The sequence below is a fragment of the Phoca vitulina genome, unplaced genomic scaffold, assembly GCF_004348235.1.
Source record: "Phoca vitulina isolate PV1807 unplaced genomic scaffold, GSC_HSeal_1.0 scaffold21, whole genome shotgun sequence".
Taxonomy (NCBI): domain Eukaryota; kingdom Metazoa; phylum Chordata; class Mammalia; order Carnivora; family Phocidae; genus Phoca; species Phoca vitulina.
The window spans coordinates 25,896,878-25,906,304 of NW_022589724.1; the positions used below are offsets into that span (position 1 = coordinate 25,896,878).

The following is a 9,427-nucleotide window of genomic DNA, read 5'->3' on the forward strand; positions in this document are numbered from 1 at the left end:
ACTATTTGCTAAGTTAGTATCTTCGAGGGATCCCTGTAAGCTTATTGTTGACTAAGAGTGTTAAGAGGCAGAAAATAGGGGCGCCTGGGTGGCTCAGTCGGTTGGGCGTCTGCCTTTGGCTCAGGTCATGATCCCAGGGTCCTGGGATCGAGCCCTGCATCGGGCTCCCTGCTCCACGGGAAGCCTGCTTCTCCCTCTCCCACTCCCCCTGCTTGTGTTCCCTCTCTCGCTGTGTCTCTCTGTCAAATAAATAAATAAAATCTTTAAAAAAAGAAAAAGGCAGAAAATATTGTTATGTGCATCGACAAAGTCCTATAGATGTCTAGATGTGTCTGTCATCTCATGTGCTTAGAAAACTGTGGGATGCATACTTGGATGTCACCAAAGGTGGAAGGTAAGGGGTGAGGGTGAGCAAAAGAAAACCATTTGTTCTTTATTTTTAAAGATTTTTATTTTTAAGTAATCTCTACACCCAACATGGGGCTTTAACTTATAACCCCGATATCAAAACTTGCATGCTGTATGGACTGAGCCTGCCAGGATCCCACAAAGAAAAACATTTAAAGCTCCTTTAAAAGATCATTTGTATGCAGTTATTATGCAGTGTATGCATAAGCATAGAGAACATTTCAATGATGAAGAAGAAGAGGAAGAAGAAGAGGAGGAGGAGAAGGAGAAGAAAGCCAAGAAAGAAGCAGCTTTCTATTTCCCATGGAGCCAGGGTCAGGGTGCCCAGCAGTGATGTGAAGAGCAGAAGTCCAGCCAATGATGGAATCTTTCCAACATGTCATATGTTTATTTCAAAATCAAACAATCTGATAAATATTTACCCCCAATGCTGGCAGGAAAGAGGGAGGGAGGTGCTGGAATCCCATCAGTTGTTTGAAGGATTGTCTTTTGTCTGTGGGGACTTCCCTAGAGGGTTGTCTGTAGGAACCCCCTGCCCCCACCCCCCAAAACTGACACATCTTTCTGACACCTGAGATATAAAAAGGGAATCTCCAAGTCAGGTCAGCTGTGGAGGGCATGGGAGACTTTGCTGCCAGGAGCTGTCTGCCCCGGTGCCCAGGCTGCCAGCCTTTGGATGGATGGGGATTCTTCACTGGTGACTGTCGCTTCAGCCTTCCTGGTGTGGCTGATAGTCAGATTGCTCTGTTGTGCTCCTTCACCTTCTCCTAAAGATGCATTCTCTTATTTCTACACTTGCACACTGAAGAATGCAACATCTTGATTAGCTTGCTTAAGGAATGTCATAAAAATCACAGCATTCTGAAATTGTTTGGTCATTGCAATGATCTCGATCAGGGAGATGAGAAAATGCTTGAAGAATGAATACCAGGAAAAGAGGACCAAGAGCAGGGAGCATGGCAATGCCACGCAAAAGAGTCTTTTTAATCCCGCAGAGGGACCTGAAAAATAAATTACAGGCATATCTTGTCATATAAAAAAAAAATGGAATCTCCATGCTACTTTTTCCATGCTAGCAGTTGGGGCCAAGAAGGTCAAAGACAGGAAAAAGTCCTGGATGAGTCCTCCTCACCCATAGCTAGGATAGATTACTGTCTCCTCCCCACATGGCTCTCCAATTCATTCTCCACACAATAAGTCTTCCAAAGTGCAAACCTGATCTTGTCATCTTTTTTTTTTTAAGATTTTATTTATTTATTTGAGAGAGAGAAAGAGAGCGAGCACAAGCAGGGGGAGCGGCAGGGGGTGGGGCGGGGAGAAGCAGGCTCTCTGCTGAGCAGGGAGCCTGAGGGAAGAGGGTGATAGGTCCCAGGACCCACAGATCATGACCTGAGCGGAAGACAGACGCTTAACCGACTGAGCCACCCAGGCGCCCCTTGTCATTTTTCTTTAAGGCCATTTTATTGTTGTCCAAATTTAATCCAAATTTCTTAGGCTACAAGGTCCCGCTGGATCTGGCATTCTGCGGCAACCGGGCCCCACCCGGTGGAAGTGCAATTCCCTCGGGCTAGTTAGTTCTCTTTCTCTCCTCCTTCTCTCTCTCTCCCCCCACCCTATTCACCCCTCCCTCTCTTCAGTCCTTTGCTTTTCAAACGCGTTCTCTCCCTTTGCCTGGAAACCTCTCCCAACCCCCCACCCGCTCCGCCACCTCGCTGACTCCGCCTCATCCCCAGGCCTCTGCCAGGATGTCGCTTCTTCCAGGACGCCTTCCCAGGCTGCCCAGGGACGGTAGTGACCCCAGTAGCGAAGGTGCTTGGGTTTTGGTCTATTGCCTCACAATCGGGTTGTCAGATTCAGAAGTGCAGAGGCCCAAGACCCGCAGCCTGCGGTCTCTGCGTTAAGCCTCGACATTTCGGGGCTTGAATTCAATGACCTCCATACAAGCGTACGCTAGGGGCGTCTTCTATCCCGGCTCAGAGTTAGTTCTGGCGGATCACCAGAACGAGGGTTGCAGACTGGGACTATTTTGGGGGTGTGGCCAGGCCCTGGCGAAGCTGAGTGCGTGCACAGAACGCCGCGGACAGCGTGCCCCTCACAAACAGGGACGGAGCCCTCCACCCCGCCCCCGGGCCTGCCCCTCACAAATATGGCACCCCGCGGATTCCTATTGGTTCCGGAAGACTCCCTGGGCGATGCTGACTGGCGGACGGCAGGGGCGGGGCGGACGGCAGGGGCGGGGCGGGGCGGGGCGGGGCGGGGCGAGGCGGGGCGTCTCCGGCCCGGGCCTGGCGAGTGGTAACAGGCGCTAGGACTATGTCGCAGGCACGCTGCCACCTGCGTGCCGCTCTCTTCCTGGCAGCAGTTTCTCCGCGCGGTGCAACGACCGGGGTCACGGCGCGGCGAGGGTTGAGCGCGTGGCCCGCGCCGCAGGAGCCCGGCATGGAGTATCAGGTATCCGGCGGGCAGACGGGCGGTCCTGCGACGACACGTGGGCCGGGCCTGAGCCACACAGCGTCCGGACTCCGCAGCCTGAGGCTGGGGTGGACTGGGAACCTGGCAGTGGGGGACTCGGGGGCGGGGACAGGGACCAGGAAGTTGGGTCTGGGCCGCCGGTTCTGGGAATGCTGAGGCTCAAGTGTCCCGCCTTAGTGGGAAGGGGCGCCCAGTGATAGGAGGTCCAGAGTCCCAGCTAGCGGTTGGGGCGTGGGGGGTGGGAGGGGAAAGAGTTTCAGGAGTTGAGACTTGAGAGATCCAAGAGTTGATATATGGGGTTGGAGTCTCCAGGATTCCCAAGTGCCAGGAATTGGAGGCAGGCAGGAATCAGGGGTGTTGGTGGGGGTAAGATTCTGGAAAACAAAATTTCCACCTGGCTCTGTTGTAAGGGCCGGTTTCCATAGACCACACCTGTTGCCTGCCAGGCAGATGACACAGTTTAATGGGTGTGGGGCTGCCGACCAGCTGTTGAGGCCCCTAAGGGGAAATAAATAGCATCTCCACTGTCAGCCCCAGTGGACTCTCCTGAGGCTGCAGCTACCCACCTTCCTGGCTGGGTGACCCCGGGTATACCCTTCTTCCTTGGAGCCTCCTCTTCCCCATCTGGATGCTTCAAGCAGCTCTTCTTTGGGTCAGAATGTGGAACCCCATTCTCAGGGTTGGGCATGGAAGCCTCCAGGGATCCCTGGTTCGAATTCTTCCTGTTCTAAGACCCCAGCCTTCTGTGGTTCTGCTCCTGCACCCCTTCACTCCCCCCTCCCAATTTAGGGCCCAGTATAGCTGTGGACGTCATTGGAGGGAATGAGGGCAAAGGCCCGGGTGTGGGGGGTGAAGATTGGGAAGCCCAAACTGGGAACAGGAAGCAAGGCTTCTCCCGTTAGTCACTTAACCTGCTTTGCCTGACACTCGTGGGTGGGGCCAAAGTGCCCCAGGCTCCCATCTCTGCCGGAGCTGGAAAGATGCCACTCCTCTCCCACCAGTGCCTAGCCTCAAGGCTGGGGCAACGGGGCTGGCATTGGTAGGCTTGGTGCCCTGGCTTGGCAACTGGTGCCTGGGGTCCCTCTGTTTCTGTGGACTGTTGGTGAGTCTTAACCTGCTACCTGGGGACTGTGGTTGCCAGGATGCTGTGCGCACACTGAACACCCTGCAGACCAATGCTGGCTACCTGGAGCAGGTAAAGCGCCAGCGGGGTGACCCTCAGACACAGCTGGAAGCGATGAAGCTGTACTTGGCCCGGAGTGGGCTGCAGGTAAGGTGTGCGGGCCCTGGGACCACCCCCACCCCCACCCCCACCCCCACCCCCCCCCCCACCCCCACCCCCACCCCCACCCATGAGTCTGTGGCTGAAGCATTTGTCTATATGTCTCAGGTGGAAGACTTGGACCAGCTGAACATCATTCACGTCACTGGGACCAAGGGGAAGGTGAGGGATAGGACTCAGGGGTAGGGTATTCACCTGATGGGGTGGGAGGGTGGGGCCCGCCCAAACAAGACCCTTTTCTTTCTAGGGTTCCACGTGTGCCTTCACCGAACGTGTTCTCCGCAGCTATGGCCTGAAGACGGGATTCTTTAGGTACTGAGGTGTGGAGAAATGTGGGATCTCTTAGCTCTCTGGGGGCGCCGTGGAACCAACTAGCAGGAGCTCAGCTGCCTGTCTCTTTGCCCAATATTGATTGATTCAATAACCATTCCCTTAGCTTTTATTTTATTTTTTTAATTTTTTTTAAGATTTATTTATTTATTTATTTATTTGAGAGAGAGAGAATGAGACAGAGAGCATGAGAGGGAGGAGGGTCAGAGGGAGAAGCAGACTCCCTGCCTAGCAGGGAGCCCGATGCGGGACTCGATCCCAGCACTCCAGGATCATGACCTGAGCCGAAGGCAGTTGCTTAACCAACTGAGCCACCCAGGCGCCCCTCCCTTAGCTTTTAACATATTGGCCGAAGTTTGTGGCAGTCTTTAATTTTCGTAATGAAACAAATTCGGGAGGGGGGGCCGCAACTTGAATGTGTAAATGAAGTACATAGCTAGAGTCATCAGGTACCTTTTTATTAAATTCCATGTACAGCTTTTATTAAGATTATTTTATTTTTAGGGGCGCCTGGGTGGCTCAGTCGGTTAAGCGGCTGCCTTCGGCTCAGGTCATGATCCTGGGGTCCTGGGATCAAGCCCCACGTCCGGCTCCCTGCTCAGCGGAGAGCCTACTTCTCCCTCTCCTTCTGCCTGCCACTCTGCCTACTTGTGCTCTCTATCTCTCTGTCAAATAAATAAATAAAATAAAATTATTTTATTTTTAAGTAATCTCTAAACCCAATGCGGGGCTTGAACTTACAACCCCACGATCAAGTGTTGCACGCTCTACCGACTGAGCCAGCCAGGTGCCCCCACGTACAGCTTTAAAATCACAGAGAAGTATTTATCACTTCGGATGTCTTTGCAGTAAGGAGCAGAAGATCTGGCTTGTTAGGGCTTAAGCACTGAGGTAGTTTATTATGTCGGCCTGTCGAGGCCTCCCTTCCGCTCTGTCGCCTCAGGTGCCACGTCACCCTCCAGGCAGCATCTCCTCGTGCTCGCCCTCAGGCACCCAAACTCACACCAGAGGATGGGGTATGGACCAGACGTGGGGCCCTCTTCCCTGCGCTGCACATACCTCTCCTTAGCTGGTCACCAGTAAAGCAGTGGGATTACGGTGGTGGTGAAGTGCTCAGGATTTGGTCCTTGAGGTGGAGGGACTTAAGATTTTTGCTTCCTTTTATTTTACAAGTTCCACCAAGTGACTTCTGTAACTGTCTGAAATCAGCTGACTGAGGCTCATTTTGGGCCACATTTTCTCTCCACAGTTCTTTGTTCAAAAGAAAGAAATGTAGGGAAGGACTTTTTTCTTTTTTTTTTTTAAAGATTTTATTTATTTGACAGAGACAAAGCAAGAGAAGGAACACAAGCAGGGGGAGTGGGAGAGGGAGAAGCAGGCTTCCCGCTGAGCAGGGAGCCCGATTCGGGGCTCGATCCCAGGACCCTGGGACCATGATCTGAGCGGAAGGCAGACGCTTAACGACTGAGCCACCCAGGCGCTCCTAGGGAAGGACTTCTAATACAAGAGGGGCTTGGAGGATTCAAATATAAGCTGACGGACGATCTCTCTTCTAAAATAATTTCTGGGGTGGGGCGACCTGGCTGGCTCAGTGGGTGAAGCGTGCGACTCTTGATCTCTGGGGTTATGAGTTTGAGCCCCACGTTGGGTCTGGAGATTACTTTAAAAAATAATGAAATCTTAACAAAAATATTTTTAAAGATATTTTTGGGGGTTAAAAATCCAGCCTTTGGCTTCGGCCCATATAGCCTTGTGGGTCGGCCTGGGGATGCATCTTGAGTACACTGACGGGGCCTTGCCCTCCAGGGCTGGAAGACACAGTGTGGGGGCAGATGTTGGCAGAGTGACTGATGCGTGTGTGATGGGTAAAGCGCAGGGACCTGTTGGAGCCCAGAGCACATTCCTGATCAGCCTGTTGGGGTACCGAGTGGGGCGGGACAACTCAGTTGAGACGTGTGGAGTGAGCCAGGTGAGGGGGGCCGGCCGGAGGGGCTGGGCCACAGGGAACTGCTGGGATAAAGGAGGGGTGAAGCACAGAGGCCAGCAGCGTCAGTCCCACCAGGAGCTGGGAGGCTGGGTGAGGAGCTGGGACGCTGGAGGCCAGAGGGAGGTCACAGAAGGACTGTCAGCAGGGCAGTGGCATGGTCAGATCTGGGTTTCTGAAGACAGGTGTGAGGGCCTCGGGAAGGGAGTCCCGATGACCACAGGTCTCCCGGCAGCTCTCCCCACCTGGTGCAGGTGCGGGAGCGGATCCGCATCAACGGGCAGCCCATAAGCCCCGAGCTCTTCACCAAGCACTTCTGGCACCTCTACCACCGGCTGGAGGAGACCAAGGTGAGCGTGCAGGAGGACTGGTGGGTGGGCAGGGTAGGGGGCGCTGGAGAGACCCAGAGGGTGCAGTACGTCCCAGAACCCCATCTCCCCAGAGCGGAGGTGACAGGGCCTTGGGCTCTGACATGTTCTTGTCCACAGGACAGCAGCAGCTGCGTCTCCATGCCTGCCTACTTCCGCTTCCTCACACTCATGGCCTTCCACATCTTCCTCCAAGAGAAGGTACGTGCCCACTCCCCAGAGTCCTGTGTCCGAGGCCATGGGGAGGGGAATGTCAGCAGGCTGGGTGCGCGGGGCCCCTGACGTGCCCCCTGGTCCTCTGCAGGTGGACCTGGCGGTGGTGGAAGTGGGCATTGGTGGCGCTTACGACTGCACCAACATCATCAGGTGAGGACCACTGCTTCAGGAGAAGGACGCTGGCCATGAGCCCAGGGCAGCGCCATCATGGCCCTTCTGTCTCCTGCAGGAAGCCTGTGGTGTGTGGCGTCTCCTCTCTTGGCATCGACCACACCAGCCTTCTGGGGGACACAGTGGAGGAGATCGCATGGCAGAAAGGGGGCATCTTCAAGGTACCAGGCAGCCCTGGGGACAGGAGGTACCTGGACGGCCTGGGCCTGGCCCTCAAGGCTCAGGCAAGCGGGGCTGGGACAGGGTCATCTGTAACCCGACTCAGGATAAGGTCTTGGGCATCAGCGGGGTCTGGAACAGGCGGGGTCTGGGGGGAGAGGCGAAGTGAGCTGCCCAGACCCAGGGACGGAGGACCCTCAGCAGCCCGTCTCCCTCCTTCCCTCCCTCTCCTCCCCAGCGTGGCGTCCCTGCCTTCACGGTGCTCCAGCCTGACGGTCCCCTGGCCGTGCTGCGGGACCGTGCCCAGCAGATCTCCGTGAGTCTGGAAGCCCTGGGGCGGGGGTGGCAGCTGACCGGGGAGGCACGTCATCCTTTTGGGCCTCAGTTTGCCCATCTGTGCAGTGAGGGGTAACCGCTCGTCCAGCTGGAGCACATTTGGGTTCTCGGATCCGAGCTTGGCGGGTTCTGGTTGATGTGGACAGATGGAAGGACTCACAGCGCCAGGGAGGGCTCCCGTGACCCGGTGTTGCCCGTCTCCTTGGCAGTGTCCTCTCTACCTGTGCCCACCACTGGAAGCCCTGGAGGAAGGGGGGCCGCCGCTGACCCTGGGCCTGGATGGAGAGCACCAGCGGTTCAACGCCGCCTTGGCCTTGCAGCTCGCTCGCTGCTGGCTGCAGCAGAAGGGCCACCAGGGTGAGTGGGCAGCGCGTGGGGCGGGGCACGTGGAGCCTGCCTCTGAAGGCCCCCTGCACCCTCAGTCCGCACAGCAGCCCCCCCCCCCTTGCTCCTCAGGCCTCGGGGAGCTGAAGGTGTCTCGGCCCGGCGTCTTGCGGCACATGCCCCTGGCACCCGTGTTCCAGCCCACGCCCCACATGCGGCACGGTGAGGCGGACCTTCCTGCCCAGCCAGGCCCCCTCAGATGGTTCTTTGAGTTTCCTGTTTGAGAGGTGGGGGCGGTTTGAGGTGGTGCCCAGGACAAAGGCCTCTGAAGTCAGTAAGCTCCCCTGCTTTGTGGACTCTGAGCCTCCGTTTTCCCACCTGCCAAATGAGGTGATGACAGGACCCACTGTGAGGTGACATCACCAAGGGGCTGAGGCCAGGGCCTGGTGGGTTTGGGATATAGCGCCCAGTCAGTGGTTGCTGCTGTTACTGGCATTCTTTTTTTAAGATTTTTAATTTATTTGACAGAGACACAGCGAGAGAAGGAACACAGGGGGAGAGGGAGAAGCAGGCTTCCCGCGGAGCAGGGAGCCCGATGCAGGGCTGCATCCCAGGACCCTGGGATCATGACCTGAGCCGAAGGCAGACGCTTAATGATTGAGCCCCCCAGGCGCCCCTGTTACTGGCATTCTTGTCGTCATTGTAAGACCATGAGGTCTGGAGAGAATAGACATATTCTCAGGCTTCTTGCTTCCCCCGAAACTTTCAGCCCATAGTAGGTGCTCCTAGCAGCTAAACCCCTTTCGCCAGTGATTCCAGTGCGCCCACTGTGTGCCAGGCCCCAAGTTAGGGCCATGACAGAAGCCAGGCAGATCTTGGATCACATCCCGGCACCCTTGGCTCTGTGACCTAATCTCTCTGGGCTAAGGGCTCTCCGCCTACAGGTAATATGGGACTAATAGATGATAGGGCCGCTGGGAAGATTCCATCAGAGGAGGCAGCCCGAGAGCTGCTCCCAGTGGCTGGCGCCTAAGAGTGAGCGGCAGCTTGGCTCATCGGCTGAGAGGGCTCAGGGTGGGCAGCCTCAGCGTCCGAGCCGCGAGCAGCAGGGGGCCCTGCAGGCAGGGTGTGTGTGTGAGTTGAGGACCGGGGTGGGAGCCGGCTGCCTTGCCCCCTGCAGGGCTTCGGGACACGGAGTGGCTGGGCCGGACGCAGGTGCTGCGGCGCGGGCCCCTCACCTGGTACCTGGACGGCGCGCACACCGCCAGCAGCGTGCAGGCCTGCGTGCGCTGGTTCCGCCAGGCGCTGCTCCGAGGCCACAGGCCCGGCCGGTGAGCTTCCGGGGCGGGGCTGCGCGGGGCCTGGCCGGGGGAAGGG

The 9,427-nt window shown here is 56.5% G+C and overlaps 1 protein-coding gene across 1 annotated transcript in view; it reads left to right on the forward strand.

The window, feature by feature from the left end:
- Positions 1-2,694: 2,694 nt before the first annotated feature.
- The window catches only part of FPGS (folylpolyglutamate synthase), a 9,986-nt gene continuing 3,253 nt past the window's right edge, over positions 2,695-9,427 (forward strand). The window contains exons 1-12 of the mRNA XM_032418764.1: positions 2,695-2,859; positions 4,022-4,150; positions 4,271-4,324; positions 4,410-4,474; positions 6,712-6,826; positions 6,965-7,045; positions 7,149-7,210; positions 7,290-7,392; positions 7,629-7,706; positions 7,936-8,083; positions 8,183-8,272; positions 9,231-9,381. Coding sequence (XP_032274655.1) covers positions 2,722-2,859; positions 4,022-4,150; positions 4,271-4,324; positions 4,410-4,474; positions 6,712-6,826; positions 6,965-7,045; positions 7,149-7,210; positions 7,290-7,392; positions 7,629-7,706; positions 7,936-8,083; positions 8,183-8,272; positions 9,231-9,381 — 1,214 coding nt within the window. The 5' untranslated portion in view covers positions 2,695-2,721. The remainder of the gene's footprint in view (positions 2,860-4,021; positions 4,151-4,270; positions 4,325-4,409; positions 4,475-6,711; positions 6,827-6,964; positions 7,046-7,148; positions 7,211-7,289; positions 7,393-7,628; positions 7,707-7,935; positions 8,084-8,182; positions 8,273-9,230; positions 9,382-9,427) is intronic.